General features: G+C 38.8%; 1 protein-coding gene across 2 annotated transcripts in view; it reads left to right on the forward strand.

Annotated features, from left to right (window-relative positions):
* abcb7 (ATP-binding cassette, sub-family B (MDR/TAP), member 7) overlaps positions 1–18589 on the forward strand; it is a 28726-nt gene extending 10137 nt beyond the window's left edge. For both annotated transcript variants that reach the window (XM_052573707.1, XM_052573708.1), the window contains 10 exons: positions 957–1045; positions 1129–1216; positions 4305–4479; positions 8553–8710; positions 9310–9473; positions 10623–10752; positions 10948–11119; positions 11190–11293; positions 13178–13285; positions 18021–18589. In XM_052573707.1, the coding sequence (XP_052429667.1) occupies positions 957–1045; positions 1129–1216; positions 4305–4479; positions 8553–8710; positions 9310–9473; positions 10623–10752; positions 10948–11119; positions 11190–11293; positions 13178–13285; positions 18021–18236 (1404 nt within the window). In that variant the 3' untranslated portion in view covers positions 18237–18589. The remainder of the gene's footprint in view (positions 1–956; positions 1046–1128; positions 1217–4304; positions 4480–8552; positions 8711–9309; positions 9474–10622; positions 10753–10947; positions 11120–11189; positions 11294–13177; positions 13286–18020) is intronic.
* The last annotated feature ends 933 nt before the right edge of the window (positions 18590–19522 follow it).

Consider the following 19522-nt stretch of genomic DNA (forward strand, 5'->3'; position numbering starts at 1 on the left):
CAGAGGGGCTCGCTTCCCCCCGTCTGTGTGTCCTAAAGCATTTGATCACGCTGCTGCTCCGCCAACTACAACGTTCAGCAAACCTCCAAGTAATTGAAAACCGGTAGAATATTTTTTGGTATGTTCTGCCGAATGTTCAGCAGTCCATCCCTGGTAAAACTGATCATGTTTGAGGAACAAAAAACAGCGAAGTCAAAAACACTAAAGCAACTGGAGAGCCAAGCACTTTGGCTTCATCTTTTTACTCTGTTGTGGCTGAAAGAGAGCGCTGGACATCCACATTTGATTCCTTCTGCACAGTCCTGCAGCAGAACTTAGAGGGATGCATAGCAGTGAATATATAGAAAACAAGTCATTCTTTATTTCCCAGGCTAATGTGAGACTCCATTAGTAAAATGATGCTCTTGAGTATAGCACATCATTAACCCTTGTGCTAGTGCATGCTGCACTTTCGCAAGAATGAGCTGAAATCTCCTGAAGTCACATGATGTAACACGGTGTAAGGATTAGAGCGTCAAGGCTCTTATTTATACACTCATAATCAATAAAGTGTCCACTTGAGATGCAGGTGAGCCCATACAGAACCCAGATTTGACCGGACACACACATCCAAAGTTCAGCTCGCATGTTCAATATGTAATCAGAGACCCTTCCCTAAGTCACGTGTGCTCACATGAGATTGTAGTACTTGACTAGTATTAATTGTGGTTTCTTTATGTGCCTAATATTCACCTCCACAGGTTGATTAATCCGAATCCTTTAGTGGTGGCAGAAACATTAACTGCATATTTCTCCATTTGTCACACTCCATTAGCTGGTGAAATGGTGAAAATACAAGGTAAAATGATTATGAGGATAGATGATGCATCTCATCTCTGGAGACTCAGTCCACGTCATGTGTATGAAGACGTGTCGCTCTTTCAGTTCCTCACAGCTGTTTTGTTGTTTCTCTGCAGTATTATAAATGTGGCGGTCAGTTTGCTCTGGTCACTGTGGGGACGCTTTCGGTGTACACCGCTTTCACCATCGCTGTCACGCAGTGGAGGTACAGTATGTGTCTGTCAGAGAGCAGGCGTTGTCTGTTGCATTGATCACCGCTGTGCTAATCACATCTGTGTTTCTGATCAGGACACGCTTCAGGATCGAGATGAATAAGGCTGATAATGAGGCTGGAAACGCTGCTATCGATTCTCTCCTCAATTATGAAACCGTTAAGGTGGGTCACATGATAAACTGTACTTACATTGAAACATTTGCAACATGCTTGAGTTTTGAGCTTTGTTTTCTAGCAACAAATGCTAAATTATGGAAGCCCATTTGTGCCACTGAATAAAAAAGGTCATTGTGACTTTACATTAAAGACTTTTTTCAGAATTTAATGATTCAAAATCACAGTTGTGAATTACTAAGACAGAATTGCGAAGAGAAATAAAGTAAGAAATACAAAATATAATCTTGTAATTATGACATTATAACTCTCAGAAATCTCACAATTGCAAATAAATATTTTGTTTTTCTGACTTTATTTCTCAAAATATAGAGCTTCTATCACACAATTCTGACTTTATAGGTCACAATTTCAAGTCTGTCACATAATTCAGAGACATAAGTTAGAAGTGCAGGAAAAAAGTCAGAAACAGGCTTTCATACTGAAGAGATGGTTTAACCAAATATTACAATTTGACAAAAAATTTAACGTTTTCACACATCGTTTAAGCATGTTTGAGATTCAGTTTGCCATAAGTGATGTGCTCTATCTAATGCTAGGTTGACATTATCAATTATCTGTTCTAAAATAGGCTCAATCTATCAAACTCTGACTGGATGCAATCGTAGTTTGAACCTAAATAAATGACATAATTCAGTACATGAAAACATTTGATGCATTCACAAAAAAAGAAAGAAAATGATGCACTGTCAGCATTTGACAGTAGCTTCAAATACATTTTACCCAATGCAAATATGCACTTTTTTCTTTTCCCTCCAGCGTTGAGCTGGAGCACGTTTGTGTTGAGCACAGATAAGTCACCATTGAGGAAAAATCTGCAAACGCTACAGTTGTGTTCATATCATGCGCTCACTGAATGTGTTCTGCACTCTCTGGAAGACTGTTATCATAAACAACAGTGCAGGAACTATGTATAACAGACTGAGAAATGTGCAGTGTCAGAAATACTTCAGATGTTTATTTATGTGTCTTATTATCTAACAGGCTGTAGTGCAACCCTCAGTCCTTCAGCTCAATCTGTTGTGTGCTCTTGTTAAGAGCAGCTTTGTTTCCTGTCTCTGGTGTCAGTGCATGAGGATTTAGTATGACTTTAAGCCCGTGTTCATGCATAAAGAGATCCACCCCCTCCAGATCAGTTACACTAGCACAAATACCCCTGTATCTGTCTGTTTCTCTCTAAACACTCACTGACAGTGCAAAACAATCCTCCAAACATTTCACTTCCTCTGATAATTGGCACAGGAGTCTTTGCTGAGTTCGATGAGCCATGATGAAATGATCAGGAGAGCTGTCTGTTATGAGTTAATAAAGGTGCTGAGATTATCATACTAATCACAAGATGCACCGTCTTTCTCAGTGGCACCATGAAATATCAGCACAGCTTTATGGCATTTACCCTGCCTTTCAAAAGTTTGGGATCAGTAAGGTTTATTTATAAGAAGTCTCTTACGGTCATCAAGGCTGTATTTATTAGATTGGATATACAGAAAAAAATTAAATAATAAACTCGTCATCAGCGTCACATGATGTTTCAGAAATCTTTCTAATATGGTGATTTATTATCAATGTTGGAAACATTTGTGCTGCTTATTATTATTAGTAGTATTAGTATTTATTTTGGAACCTAAGATATTTTTTTATCAGAATTATTTGATGAACAAATAGTTAACAAGAGCAGCATTTATCCCAAAAAAAAAAAAAAAAAATTGTACAAAGTCTTTACTGTGACGTTTAGTAAATTTACCAGATCTTTGCTAAATAATTTGAAGAATTATAATTTATTTCCAAAAGAAAGAAAAATTGTAGTGTATAATGTTGCAAAAGATACCTATCAAGAATCAACGCTGTTCTTTTTACATTTTTAAAAATCAAAGAATCCTGAAAAAAAAGTATCAGTAAAAAAAAAAAAAGAAAAAGCACAAATGTTTCCAAAATTGATAATAAACTAGCATTTTATAATGATTTCTGAAGGATCATAATCTCACTGATCCCAAACCTTTGAATGCTAGTGTATACACAGATTTACAGCACAGTTACACGTGTGATGTTGCTTTTATACAACATTCAGGAAAGCAAAAAGGTAGTAATTCAGTAACTTACATTTTAGACAAGTTACTTAGCTATGTTTGTTTAATCTCTGCTTTTCTGTGCTACACACAGTGGTGGTGTTTTTTAAATGAATCATCTGAGTGAAAAAAAAATATGGCTAGTATTAACGTGTTGGAAAAATGTACGGTTCAATTTACAATCATATTTTTTGTCTTGGTGGCTCTGCTGCATAATTGTCACTGTCCTCCACATAACCAGCAGTGGCTGATGTTTATCGCCACGCCACCGTTTGTCACATTTCAGAGCTAATTAATTGTGGCGCTCTTGTGTTTCAGAGCCGTGCGGCTCTCTGTGCAGCTGTCTTCACTCCCATCATCCTCTCTGCTCAAGAGTCTCAGATGTTTGAGCCGCTCAGTATCATCTCTGAGCCTGTGGAGGCGTTAGGCTTTGGTTTACTCAGCTGCTGCTGTTTTGAGAGATGTGATTGTAGCTTCAATGACATCTGGATGTGTGATTGAGGCATCACCAGCATGTTCTCATGTGGCTCGTCTTCTTACACGCTTGATTTCACATCACAGAGACCTTTAACTTGTTATGAGCAGATAGACACTTGAAGTGTTTTTTGTTCAGTGGTAATATCACGCTATTTCATGTAGTTTATTGGCATATAAATGCCATTATAATAATTTATTATCATGCTTAAAGGATAGTTTCCTCCAAAATAGAGGTTTATTCACTTTAAAGTTGTTCCAACCCTGTATGAGTTGATGGTTGAGTAACAGTTGCTGGTGCACATTGGTTTCTGCAGCATGGAAAAAATACTATGGAAGGAGCAGAAACTTTTTGGTTACCAACGTTCTTCTAAATATCTTCTTTTGTGTTCAACAGAAGACAGAAACTCAAACATATTATCAGATGTGTCTTTCATATGTCTCTAAACTCATCATTGTCCATGACCTTCCTTTTAGTAGCCGTTCTGTTCTGTTTTTTCAAACAGGTTTTTTCATGTTTCTCTCTCTTTTTTTAGTACTTCAACAATGAGAAGTATGAGGCCGAGCGTTACGATAGTTTTCTGAAGGTGTACGAGTCGTCCTCTCTGAAGACCACCTCGACTCTGGCCATGCTCAACTTCGGGCAGAGCGCCATCTTCAGCGTTGGTCTCACCGCCATCATGGTGCTGGCAAGCAAAGGCATAATGGCAGGTGAAAATCAGTGATTTCTTGTAGCCTTTTTTAAATTTTCTTTCAGATTTCCAATTACAATATGCCTCAGCAACATGCAGTGCCAAGCTGATATAATTAGAGATGAGCGTGGCCAGGAAATCCAGTCCAGCCAATGAGAGCAGGTGTAAAAGTCTCAGTTGACTCAGGCAGTGATCTGTGAATGCCGTGTGTGAACAGAGGCTCAAAGTAAATGCATTCTCTTAGAGATGGACGATACATAATGTGGAGATTTTGATGATCAATTTTGAAAACAATGACATTATTACTTGATATGGATTATGGATTAATCTAACAGTCTATCACACAGTAGAAGTAAAAAGCGATGTCTTCATGTTTTGTGTCTCTGTGTGAATGAATGGCATAATTTTTGTCTTAGATTTGCATAATAAATTCAGACAAGATCAGTACTGACTCATTTTTCATCAATTTATTTTCATGAAATGGAATGGGTACAAAGGATTGTGGGTGATTGAAGGTCGCAGAGGATACACCCCATGCATCCTTCAAATTCAGCTGAATGAAGGCTGCCTCCCAAGGATCTTTTCTGATTGAGATGGCCTTCAGCGACGTTTCATGACGTGGCAGCTGAGATATGCAGCCTTCGCAGGATGCAGCTTTCCGTTTGAGAAGCACCCATTGTATCCATTGGCGTTCTTCTTCTTCTTTCGCTCATGAGTCTATGGTAGCCGATAGAACCGCTTGCGGGAAAGTTGTGAAATTTGGCACACTGATAGAGGACAATCTCAACATTAACCATAGCACGTTTCGAGTCTCTAACTCCAGCACCACCACTTCTTCAAAGTTTCACTCATGTTAATGCAGGCAAAAAAGGAAAATAATTTATTCCCTCTGAATCCCTGGCTCAAGCCCAGTTTAACGAACACCGAAGGACAAAAGGGTTTGAATTTCAGGGTTTAGTTTTTTCTAAATTTATTAGTTGTAAAAAAAAAAAAAACTAATTTTTTTCGAACTCTGCCTAGAGTTTTTGTCTGACGAATTTGACATAGCACACAAAATTGGGTTTGAGGCAGTATCTCCGTAACGGTTTGGCATATTGAGACCAAACTTGGGCCCAATCCCAATTCTACCCCTTAGCCCTTCCCCTTTCTCGATTCTCTTTTGGTTGGAGGGGTAGGGGTAAGGTGAAGGGCCAGATAGCCCTTCAAACGAAGATTTTTCGGGACCACACTTCAACCAAGGGGGATGAATTATCTCTGCAACATGGCTGCTACAGCGAACAAAAAGACACATAAATGTAAGCTTTTTTGGCATAAATAAATATTTGAACGAAAAGTAATCATTTGTTTTATGTTACATTCAATTGTGAGTTCATATTAACGGTCATGTTATGCAAAGAAATGTTTACTATTTGCTAACGTCATATCATTACAGACTGCATGATAGTGCCACAGCATATGTCTGATCAGGGCGATAACTGCCGTAGACATTGATCGCTAAACCATTTCCTCAAATATTGCCTATTCAAGAGAGAGAGAGAGAGAGAGAGAGAGAGAGAGAGAGAAATGGAAGTTGTGTGTATTCGCGTCTGTGCGTTTATCTTTTTAGAGTGAGTTTACATAAAAACAGTGATTGTATCCTCTCGTCGCTGGAAAATATAATGTAGCGATTCAGTATTTAAACTGTATTTAATAAGACACTCTGTTTCAAGGGACAAGGGGAAGGGGTAGGCGGAGGGGTAGGGGAAGGAGAAGGGGTATAAAATACAATTGGGATTGGGCCTTGGTGTGTTATAACAAGCATGAACTGAGACTACCGCAGTGTTTCGGTGCTGTGCCACCTAGTGGCCAGGAGATATGAAAAATTCATATTTTTGCTTATAACTTCTGAATGATTTGGCCAAAATTCACAACTGGTCTCTTTAGATTAGGTGCTGCATAATGAGTCACATGATATCCAATTTTCCCATGCCAGCCATTTTGGTCATCGGGCTATACGTATGTTGTCGTAATGCTGTGTTCACACCAAACGCGAATAGAGTGTCTGGCGCGAATGATTTCAATGTTAAGTCAATGCAAAGGCGCGTTTACGCGCGTCTGGAGGTCTCGCGGCGCGAATGGGGCGTTAAGCGCGGCGCGGAAGACGCGAATTCGCCTCATTCGCGCGTTAAGCGCGAAGGTGCTTTTTGTGCATTTAGCGTTTGACGCGAATTCGCGTCTGCCGCCCGAGTTGAAAAATTGTAACTTTGGCGTCAATTCGCGCCGCGTTAACCAATCAGGAGCCTGCTAGGAGTCACTCAATCAACAGTATGTTCCTGCAGCCTCCGTTTGTGCAGGAATACCCTTCTCCACTCATTCAACAAGGAGGAACGACTGATGTTGTCAGTGAGCAGTCAACCGGAGCTATATGACAAAAGTTCATATTTCTATAGAGACAGGAATAAAAAGGACATATATGTATATAAAAAACATATTAATAGATAAATTGAATAAAGGCCAATTGATAAGAAACGTTTCATTTTACCCCAAACGAATTATATTTTATCTTGAACCACTAAAGAGACATCAGAGTCAGCGGCAAATGTCAGAAGGTCTAGCCGAGCCGAGGCTGCTCTCGGCGGATACATGATGATGGAGCTCCCGCTGGTCGCATGGAGCTCATCTCAGAGATCGGCGAAACACATATTTTTAAATAGACGCTGTCATTATAAATAAACCGCATATCTGAGTTTAAAACAACTACATTCTCGCCTAATATACTTTTAAAACTACATTTCATGACACAGTAACAGTAATATTTTGAAAATTATCCGAATAAAAATGGCGGTTGAAAATGCTGCGTGAACTCAGCTGGCAGAAGCCCCCCCATGACGCGAATTCGCGTCTGTTGTGAAGTTAATTCCACGCGCGAATGAAGCGAATGATCTCAAAATGGACAAGCGGCAAACTAGACGCGAATTTGACGCTCTATTCGCGTTTGGTGTGAACACAGCATAAAATTCCTTGGATTACGCTGAAAACATCGATACCAATTTTGACATTATAGGCTGAACTTCCTGTCCACCATTTTGATTAATGTTGAAAACCTGCTTTTTTGAACTCCTCCTAGACCGTTGGTCCGATTTTCACCTAATTTGACTAATCTTCAGACCAAGCTGGCAAAAAGTTATGGATTACGTGTCGATATACGAAACTGTTTTCATTTAGCCCATCAACAAATATACTGGAGAGATGCCAAACTGCATCTGAGGCTGTATCTCTAAAAAGCTTTGACACATTTATACCAAACTTTGTATGTGCTTTTGTCACCTCACATTGAACAGACCACATTATTTTGCTAGGAGCGCCACCTATTGGTCAAGAGTGATAAGCCATTCATTAAATATCAATTATGAAATTTCCAAAAATGCTAATCATTTTTGATTGCATTAGCCTATTGGAATGAAACTGGTCTCAAAATACTCCTTGGGTCATGCAGACAACATAGATGCCAATTATGCTATTGTGGGCCGAACTTCCTATCCTCCATTTTGATTTATGTTGAAGACGTACTTTTTCGAACTCCTCCTTGATTGTTGGTCCGATTTTCACCAGAATCTAATCAGATGATCATCAGACAGTGCTGACAATAGCGCCGCAACAAATTTGATTATGTCTGAGACTGAATCTCTGCAAAGCTTTGTCATATTGACACCAAACTTTGTGTGTGCCATTGTTACCTCACACAGAACACATCGCATCGATTTTTGATAATCGCGCCAATTGTTGGTCTTAAATGATAAACAATTAAATAATATTACGAGAAGTTGTGTTTATGATTTTTCTGCCATTTTGCTTCAGATCATCCTAAACTTGCTTTAATTACTCATTGTTGCAGTTGGTCTGATGCTCCATGCTTAGCTTCTCATTTTGCCTTTGGAGTGCTTGGCCCCTTAATTGCTGCTTGCAGCTATATATTTTTATTTTAAATTAATTTAATTAAATACCATTTTTGGTGATGAATTTATGTTAAATCATAAAACACAGAATACATAAAAAAATGAATTTAGGGGGGAAAAATAAAATGCTGTGTGCTTTGGCTGCTTCTTCCTGCAGGCTCCATGACTGTGGGTGATCTAGTGATGGTGAACGGGCTGCTCTTCCAGCTCTCTATGCCCCTCAACTTCCTGGGCACCGTGTACAGAGAGACCCGACAGGCCCTCATAGACATGAACACGCTCTTCACTCTGCTCAGCGTCGACACCAAAATAAAGGTGCGCCAGGCCTTTCCTGCTGCAGAATTAAGCATACAAAGTTATTTTAATCTGAAAAGAAACCCTGTGAACGGCGTTGCATAATTTGCTCCAATCGTTCTGAAATGTCAGAGCTTTTAAAAAAATACGTGACGAGCTTACTTCCAGAGTTGAATATTACAAATTGAAGCATAAAAAGCCTGTCACTCGTCGTAGTATTTGTTTTAATTCTGAAAACATTTGAGTGTTTCCTGTCTTTCATAGCGTTAGAGCGGGGAGGTTGATGAATCTCATTCTTCATTTGGCTAATTTCGTATGCAGCCTGTAATTACCGTGAATAAAATCTGTCCGATTGTTCGCAGTGATCAGTAATGGTTTTCACTGCGTGACGGCACTGCCCATCAAGCCATTATTGTGAGACCCTAATTTGATTCCTCAAATGACACATCTGTGTGTAGAATCTGTTTAATAGTGCTGAGAGCCATTGTTTTGACGATGCCATTACAATGTATTGTCTTCGAACTATGTTTGACAAAAGCCATTTTTTCAGTTTCAAGACTCAAAATGTAAATTTCAGACTGCTAAATGTGTTTTTTTTCATATAACCTTTGTGTCCGAAGGAGAAAGAAATGGCCCCGCCGCTGCTCGTTACACCCCAGGAAGCCACCATCAGGTTCGAGGATGTGTATTTTGAGTACTTGGAGGGACAAAAGGTGCTTAACGGGGTTTCCTTTGAAGTGCCTGCGGGGAAAAAGGTGGCCATTGTTGGTGGCAGTGGATCTGGGTAAGTACTTCAGGAAAGATATACTTATGTTAGGTTTCTCTGAACTTGGCACAATAGGGTTCAAATTGGAGCTCCATTACTTTGAGAAATATACCAGTAAAGGCAAAAACTCTTTGGAGTGAGAACTATTAGATTGATGAGATATTATTGCCATTTAACACTGTGGTAGGACTAGAGTCTCATCTTTTGAGGCTTGTTTGCAGCCAAAGACAAGTAAATAATCTCATTCCATTGTTTTGGTCAAGCTCAAACATGTAATTTTGTTTGTTGTAAGGTTAAGAATTGTTTTACTTTAATTTGTAGGGGGAAAGTTTATCAGCAACTGCAAACCAACATTTTAAGGCCCTGTTGTACTTTTTAAAAAATATATTCAATGCTAAAAATGACTATTGTGTCAAATCAGACAAATAATAAAAAAAAAAAATCCCTGGCTCTAATTTTTTATTGTCAAAAAAAAAAAAATCTAACGAAAGATTAAAGGTACTGATGAAAGATGAAATATTAAATGTCATAAATGTATATCGAAGATATGGTCAACAGATTTTACTAATAGACTTAACCATCTCTGTGAAAATAACATGATGCTGCCATCTTTGAGAAGTCATTTTTACCCTTATGTAATTTGGCTCTGAATCCCAAGTGAAAATTGCCGTTTTGACCCGCCTCTGCAAAACAATATTTTACTCAGAAGATATACATCCATGACATTTAATTTTTTTTTTTTTCTTCCTTATTTATGTATTTTCTTTCACCGGACAGAGATACTCAGCTACTCATCCGCAGTGACGCTTGTTACATTAGCACAGTGGTATCTGACTATAACATGCCATATAGCCTATGACACGCTCACGTGTTTATTATTTTAGTAATGTGGGTGGAGTAAAAGTTGCATATGTGGTTAAAAAAACCAGATGCCATTACACTTGTCCAGTTTCATCTGGAATGTGACCCTGAGCACCTCCCGAAGTGGTTTAAGCAATTGTCTTTAAATGCAAGCCTTGAAAGCATTTCTGAGGGCATTTACACCTGGTCTTTTCGTGATCAAATAGCCGTCTGAAATGCATGAAGTGACCAGGTGTGAACAAGCTCTTTAATGCAACAGAAGTAGAATTTGACAGTGCTTAAAGATGATTTGTTTTATGTTTTTAGAAAGAGCACGATTGTCCGATTGCTCTTTCGTTTCTACGAGCCCCAGCAGGGCAGCATCTTCATCGCAGGCCAGAACATACGTGACGTTAGTCTGGAGAGCTTGAGGAAAGCTGTGGGCGTCGTGCCGCAGGTGAGCTCTGCGTCTAATTCTGAGAGCCAGCAGATCTAATTATCACCTCATTAGAGGACATTTTTATTTTCTCACTTTGTTTTATTAAATATCTTATTATAAATTACCTTTGAGGTGCCATGGGAACCATTATCAGAGTTAATTTAAGGCTATGAAAATGACTTGGATAAGAATCAAACGTAAATATAATTTCAGGACGCCGTGCTTTTCCACAATACCATATTTTACAATCTGCTGTATGGTAACATCAACGCCACTTCGGAGGACGTGTACCGTGTGGCCAAACTAGCAGGGATCCACGACGCCATCCTCCGAATGCCTCACGGATACGACACGCAGGTCGGAGAGCGAGGCCTGAAGCTCTCAGGTACAAACCTCAGACAGAGCAGCTCAGTGGTTTCTTCTTGAGTGATCTAGAGCTGGTTTTCCTGTGACAGGTGGAGAAAAGCAGCGTGTGGCCATCGCACGCGCCATCCTTAAAAACCCTCCCATTTTGCTGTATGACGAGGCCACGTCTTCATTAGACTCGATCACTGAAGAGGTGAGAGCCTTGCACTCGTGTGTCAGTGAAATAGTAGATTCCTCAATAATAGGAATGAAATGGGCATGGAAACATAATTGCACAGTGCTCTCTGTCTGTAGCCGGCTATACACATTAAAACACAAGCTGGGAGTTTTAGTTTTTTTTGGAGCTGCATCATATTCACAATAACAATCTGTTGAAATGTGGCTCTCAGATCATTAAGAACAGACTGGACTTTGTTGTTGCTGTTGAAATTAAACTACTGGCGTTCGTTTTTCATCTTGAAAGGATCTGAAGTTGCTACAGAGTGCCAAAACGACCTTAGTCAATGTATGTGTCAATGCAAAGTCATTTTTGCTGTTTTAGTTTCAATAAATGGGGGGAAAAAATCTGTTTTTATAGCACATCAAACACACAAAAGATCAAGCTATATTTGCTTCCTCAAACCGTGACACCTTTTGAAGCATAGCTCACCCAAAAATACAAATGTGCTGTTAATTTACTCACCCTCAGGTCCCTCCAAGATGTAGGTATTTTTTCCTCCAGTAATATAACAGTAAAGAAGAGAATTATAAAAAGCATATCAAGGAACACAGATTACCTGTGGCTTTAATACATTAATACCTGTGGCTCCTGATGATATTTTGTGGTCTTATGAAGTGAAATGATCAGTCTGAGCAAGAAACGAAACATTATTTTCATCATTTGTATCTGTAATCCAGAGCCTCAGGCAAACAGAGGAATCTGGTTATTTTCCTGGACCGGTTGTTTGGCTGCACTGGTTTGTTTACATAATCATGCAATGATGTTGTGTTTGTGCAATTGTATTTTTAAAGCAGTGAAATGTGGATATTTTAAATGTGTGAAGTTTTAAGTAAATAAACCGGTCTTCATCAGCTTATGTTTTTATGTAAACAATGAGAAACCATAAAAACTAGGGAATAATTTTATATAATGTTCAGTTTTCTGCACAGACAGATCGTTTCACTTCGTAAGACCTCCGTGTATCATCAGGAGCCACTGGTGTTTATTTAGTGTTGCTTGATATGCCTTGCATATACTTGAGATTTATGGATCACTGAGTCACCACAGTTTCAGCTAAAAATCTTCTTGACTGTTAGACTGAAGGAAAAAAAAGTGTCTGCTAGTTTGATTCCTGCATTCACATTTTAATGTGTTTTTTAAATTGTTTAAGTGCAGGAATGGAAATAACTTGTTATTCAGTTGCAACAGAATGCTTAGCAAAAACGATTTAGAATAAATGTTTGACATCTAAATGTTGTACGTGACGCCCCTTAATGAAACCGGTTTGGTCCTCTTTAATAAAGCCATGAATTACATTCTCCATCCAAGAGGCAAGAGTTTTAGCATAACTTTTAGATTGCATTGGATGAGAGATACTGGTCTGTAGTTGGAGCAATCTAACGGATTTTACCCTTTTTAAGAAGCAGTGATATCAAAGATGTTTTTTGGTTTCTGTGAAATGTACCATGCTCAATTGCGAAATTAAATGAGTCAAGCATGAGAGTCCCAAACTAACAGATCTTTAAAGATTGAATTTCTGCTCAAAGCTGCTGGTTTTCCCCTGTTGCTTCGAGAACACATTTGATATTTACACTACGCTTTTTCATTTCAGGAGGCTTTATGCCTTATTAAAGTCGAGGAAGTGTTAGCTCGGTTGGCTTTCGACGATGTTTTAATGTATCTTATTGTCAGAAGGTCTTCATATAAATCCTGTCAATCATATCAGAGCTTGTTATTGCAGGGAAATGTTTCTGTCATGAGGCAGACGACTTCTTAACGAAACATCACCAAAGCTTTTCAGCCTTGCAGAGTCATTCAGAGGAGGAAGGATAAAAGAGAAACAACACTTTTCAAATGCATGCCTCATTTTCTTTCCAGAATATTCTGACTTCCATGAAGGAGATGGTGAGGGACAGAACATCTGTCTTTATTGCACACCGGCTGTCCACTATTGTGGATGCAGATGAGATTATTGTACTAAACCAGGTAAGCTGGCCTGAAGCCTGTGAATGTGTGTGACACAAGTCAAATCATGTTTATTAGCAAGCCAATGCATCATTTTCATCTTCTCTTAAGAATTAAGATCACCTCAAACACCAAATACCACAACTATAAAAACTCACGTCAGCATTTTCCAATGCATTCAATTCTGAAGCTGTAGTGTTACTCCCAGGGCAAAGGTCAAGCTATTTTGAACTTTGACCCCAGTGGTTTCTGACCTTTTGAGAGCCAGCCAATGACTACTGATGAATTTATAATGATCACTTCAATGGCGGGTTACATTACAAGGAGCTAGAGCTCTGGAAAAATTACATTTATATATTGCAAAATTAAAAAATACATGATTTTGAATTACTTCATTTTCAAAGAGTTTGTGGAGTGATTGTGTTGAGCAGTGCTTTTGCATAGACATTTATATATACATATTTTAGGACTATAAGATTTGGGGAAGAAACCCAATATTTGGTGTTCATACGTGGGTTTACATTTTACAACCAACTCAAATCTCAACATCAAGCTTTTATTTTGATAGGATGCTGATTAATAAAAATATGCACTTCATGATGTCACTTTTATTTTGTGCAACCCTGCAGTAAGTCCTTATTATTTACTTAACAGTGTGCATTTTAAAATGATAATAAAGGAGTATAAATATTCACTTGTGGTTTGTTTGTGTGTGTGCAGTCCTCAGTGAGGAGAACACGATGTATGTTCCTCTGATATGTCAATACGTGGGCAGTGGTGGAAGTCAGAATGCATTGATTCCTCCATATATTAGGGCTATAGAGTTTTACTTGAGTACTAGTTTTATGGTTGACATGACGTTGCAGCTGAGACAATGCGAGCGAGAAACAAAAGCTGGCATATCTCCGTTGATTGAGAGATTCATACCGTTTGTGTTGTCATGAACGTTGCAAAGCAGCATTCATGTGCCACTCACTTATTGTGTCTGTCAGCCTGTGGGCGACTCTGACTTTGGGTGGTTTGCGAGAATCCGGGTACACTTTATATGTCAGGTTATTATAGAATGACAGTGACGTGTGTTCTTGGCCTAATGTGAGTCATGTGAACGAGACCTATAGGGAAACATCAGCCTTCTTCCCTCATAGTGTTCGGCCCTGAGTCAGAGTGTGGTCATGGTAAGTGTGATCCGTTTAGTTTGAGATGTGTGTGTGGTGTTTATAAGATGGGGAAAAGCATTCATTTGAAGGTCTCTTGTGTTTCTGTGATTGCAAAGATGAAGAAAGCTCTCTCGCTGCTGTCCTTGTGTATTGTTCTGCTCTTGAGATCCAGTCTGTTGGTAAAAAGGAGCTTGCGAAACGATGCCTGTATCCTCCAAAGGTGCCCTTGAAATGGGTGTGGAGTTTGTCTCTTTTGGATCAACATCAATGCATTCATGGGAAAAGGACCACCACACACAGTTTGTTGCTCCAGGTCTCATAACAGTTTTACTGTACGCTAGTGACTGCTCAGATGTAATCAGATTCCTAAAACCAAGTAAAAAGCTGCACCTGAACAGAAGTCTTACCAGGTCAAAATTGCATTGTTTCAGCAGTATCAGCGTTGAGAATTTCAGTGCCTGTATTATAAGAGAAATAAAAATTCACACATTTTGAGCACATCGAATTATTATCCTGCCATGACAACTTTTGGTATAGATTGTAAAAAAAAAAAAAAATCGTCCTGGTTATAGGTAAATGACAATGATATGAATCTTATTGGCTGGGAATATTGAATTAAATTAAAAATTAAATTTATGCATTTAGCAGACGCTTTTATCCAAAGAGACTTACGGTACATTAAGGCTATCAATTTTTACCTATCATTAAATGATATAATTAAATTAAATTATTATTGAATTAAATGAACCAATTATAACGTGCGTAGAGTTTCATGGCTAAACTATTAATTTAAAGATTATATTGTTGTTTTGTTTTTGTTTTTTTTTGGACAAAATGCACAGAAGTTGATAATTAATTTAATGAACAAAACCTTAAAGACATAGTAACCCGTGATGAACAGTACATTAATTAAAAAATATTTAAAATAGAAAATCTGAATCCGTGCAATCAGGTAAAAATTAACAGTTGTTACAATTGTGTGCATTTGAAAACACCATCTAATTACAGCTTTAACACTAGCAGACAAGATTCACTAGCCAACTCGGCAAAGACACATTCAACGCAGATTTAAAAACATGGTCAACATTTGCTTTAAACTGAAAAATAAAATGTTGTGTTTAATGTATTTGTGTTGATGTTGAAATGGATTTTAAAACATATGGTATCGAAAAAAGTATCGTTAGGGACCGGTATCGAAACTGAGGTATCGAAATTGGCACCGGATCGAAAGATTTTGAACAAAACCCATCCCTACTAGCCAACTCGGCAAAGACACATTCAATGCAGATTTAAAATCATGGTCACAACATTTGCATTAAACTGTCTTTATGCCACTGTTACTGCCTGAAGGCTGTTTTCCCCTCTGTGTTAACTGCTGTATTTCTTCAGTCTGTAGTAGACACATGCTTCAGAGGCGAGCGAGTGAGAGCAGAGGGCAGCGTGTGGGGCTGGGCCCTTACATCTTGAGCTCATTAACAGTGGAAATACCTTTTGCCCAGCGCTCAGCGACACCTTTGTTTGTCTCCCATGTGTGGAGACCTTTTCAATCTGGATGCGTGTGGGGGGTGGAGCACGTGATGCAGCTGCAGCCGGGAAAAACACCAACCAACATCATACTCTCAGATCCAAGAAACCGAAGCAAATGTTGTGGTGTATTAAAAATGGGTCGTAATTACAGCGATCCGAGCTGTCAGTGACACAGCTGCTAAAAATACTAGCAGGGTTTGAGTCTTGCTTTGGCAAAAGTGGCGTCGTAATTGATGCAAGTATCTAGCAAACAGCCGGGAGACATGGTTGACTTGTCATTTCATACTTGGCTTTGTTGCTGGCAGTCTTTTAAGAGGCAGTGCTGCATGCACGCCCACACCGCCGCATCCCCGCTCCGAGTCTCAGCTCTCTTTAGACCTTTCTCAAACATTGTCTCTCTGTCAGTGCCCCGGCATGGCCCTGAATCTCTTGTTTTGCCCAGTTCTTCCTATTTGGATGCAGCTGCACAGTCGTTCTGACTGCAGGAGGCTTTATGCGACTGAATATCAAGGCATCAATCAAAGAAACCAGGTTTAATGCTGAATAACAGCCTCTGGACTCCTGAAACACTCCCAAGGCAGAGTGTGCATTTTTCATTTATAGTGTGGCACAGATTATTTTATTGCATTGCATTCAATACAAGCTTCAAACTTGAGGAAAAAGAGAAAAACTTTCGGAAAAAGAGAAAAAAACAGATCAGGTTTGATTTTGTGCTTTTCTTCTCCGTAGCAAGCATTTTAAAGAGATAGTTCACCCAAAAATGAAAATTCTGTCATTAATTACTCTGTAAGATCTTCGATCATCTTCATAGTTTATGTGGTTCAACCGTAATTTTATGAAGCTCGTTACTCAAATCTGATTTATTACTCATTACTAATTACTCCTTTCAAAAGTAATGTTATTGTTTTCTGGCTACAGTAATTAGTAAACACTACTAGTTGCATTACTTTTCCTTCATGCACCTCAGAAAATTTAATTGCCTATCTAGGAATTTCACTAGAGATGTATAACCAGACTACTAAAAGGATGATGCTCTACTAAAAGGAACAGGCTGATATTTAAATGGTTAATTCACCCAAAAATAAATTACTCACCCTCGTGTCGTTCCAATCCTGTAAGGCCTTTTTTTTTTATCTTCAGAACGCAAATTAGGATTTTTTTGTGGAATCCTGGAGCTTTCATAGACAGCAAGGATATTACCACCATCAAGGCTTAAGAAACCAGGACATCCATTAAATATTCAATCTGACATCAGCGGCTCAACTGTAAGTTTGCAAAACCACGACAATAGTTTTTGTGCCTCAAGAAAACAAAAATAACACAATTTATTCAGCAGTATCTCTCCCTGTAATGAGAGTTGTTTATGTTCAGCATGCGTGCAGTTTGTCCTGAACATGAACAACGATGATTACGTTCTGGGATATTCTCTTAAATGGTAGAAGACGCTAACTCTGAGAGAATAATTGCTGAATAAATGATTGTTGTTTTCTTTTGCACATAAAACATATAAGCCTGTTTACATCATTGAATAATAAACAAGGTCAGTGCAACTTCTCACAGTTCTGACTTTGTTCTCAGAATTGCGGGATATAAACTCGCAATTGCGAGGAAAAAATGTCAGATGCGGGTTTTTATCTAGCAGTTGTTACTTTATATCTCGTAATTCTGAGACACAAAAATTGTGAATTGCGAGATAAAATAAAGTCGCAATAACTCCTTTTTTTATGTTTAGTTTTTTTTCATGGCAGAAACGGGCTTCCGCACAAAAAGTATTCTCTTAGCTTCGCAAAATTACGGTTGAACCCCTAATGTAACATGAACAATTTTAGCGACGTCTGAGCCTTGACCCTGGTAGTATCCTTGCGGTCTATGAAGGGTCAGAAATGCTCTCGGATTTCATAAAAAAAAAATCTTAAACTGTGTTCCGAAGATGAACGGATGTCTTGCAGGTTTGGAACGAGTCATTACTGACAGAAGGTACAGTTCTGTGTGATCTGTCCCTTTAAGCGGCGTCAGATCCACTTGTTGCTGATGTAGCTGTGAGGTGATTGACAGCGTGGTCTCTCTCGCAGGGGAAGGTGGTGGAGCGCGGCAGTCATCAGGCTCTGCTGGAGACACCGGGCAGTCTGTACGCAGACCTGTGGAGCACACAGAACAGCAGAAACACCAGCGCCACGGGCGGGCCCGAGCCTGTCCCCGAGCGCCGGTCGCAGAGAGACGAGGAGCGCAAGAAGCTGCAGGACGAGATCCTCAACAGTGTGAAGGGCTGCGGGAACTGCTCCTGCTGAGCCCTGCTCCTCCTCTTCTGGACGGGGGTCACATGTTTCCTCCTCCGTGATTCTTCTGGAACCTCTAAGGCCTTTATTTTCACATGCTGATTTAAACCCGTTTTAATAGATCTGTCCATCTGGAAATCTTGAGTCGTTTTTAATATTCACATGTACATATTACTAATGCAATATTTTTGAGAAGTACATTGTATAGAGTGTCTTTTGAATTGTGTTGGATATGTCTGGACCATTTTGGACATTTTTTTTCTGTGAACACTGGCACCTTTGGCGTCTCATCAACATTAATTTATATCTAATCTGAATGAGGTGTCTTTGAACAACTTGTATTAAATAAAACTCCCTTCTTTGTGTGTCCGAGAGCGTGCTTCTTTAAGCCGATCATATTGTGATGTTCAGGTCTTCCCGTGTTCCAGATGCTGAATCTATAGAGGCGTATCTGAATAATGTTCATCAGTGAGAGAGAGATGAACGAGGGTCAATGACACGACTCTGGAAGAATAATACACTAAAATGCATTTCATATATAAAATAACTTGAATGCATCTCTGCTATAATGAATCTTTTACGAAAAATATTTTGCTGTATTTATATATTTTATTGTATTTTTTTGTAAAAGAAGAGTCAAGGTGGTGTTAATTGTATAAAAGAAAAACGTGTTTCTGTCATTATGTATTTAATTGATTTGGTTTACAAATAAAAACATATTAAAGAAATAAATTTAGCCAGTAATGGAAAATTGTCATTTGGGATTTTATATTTGAAAATGAATGATGTTTAAATGCACACGTATTCAAAGTGCATGAAAAACGTTTCATTTGGTTTGCCTGACAACTTTTATTTTCTTGACATCTTCACGATTAGAAATAATTGTGTTTTTAAGCCGGAGTATCTTCGTGGCAGTTTATTAGTCCTGATGAATCTCTATCATCTCGGTTAATGATTGATTGTGCTAATATGAGCTGAATAATATGACAGCAGATGTTGTGCGTTTAATCAAAGTGACCTGCTGGAATCCATATGTTTACTGAGCAAAGATGCACTCGCTCCATGAACGAGACAGAAAAACACAGCACTTCGTATAGAGAGAGAGCTTTGTGACTTGATAAACAGCAGATATAAATAGCATTCTTAAGTGCATGCAAACATTGGCAAGGGTTCTTGGAAATGATCACGTACAATATATTGTAATTACAGGCCGTGTTTTGTAGTCTGTGTCATCTGATTTGAGTTAATTATTGAAAATGTAGCTCTTTCTAAAACGTACAACGTCACATGAGCTGAAC

Source organism: Carassius gibelio, chromosome B14 (genome assembly GCF_023724105.1).
Source record: "Carassius gibelio isolate Cgi1373 ecotype wild population from Czech Republic chromosome B14, carGib1.2-hapl.c, whole genome shotgun sequence".
Classification (NCBI taxonomy): domain Eukaryota; kingdom Metazoa; phylum Chordata; class Actinopteri; order Cypriniformes; family Cyprinidae; genus Carassius; species Carassius gibelio.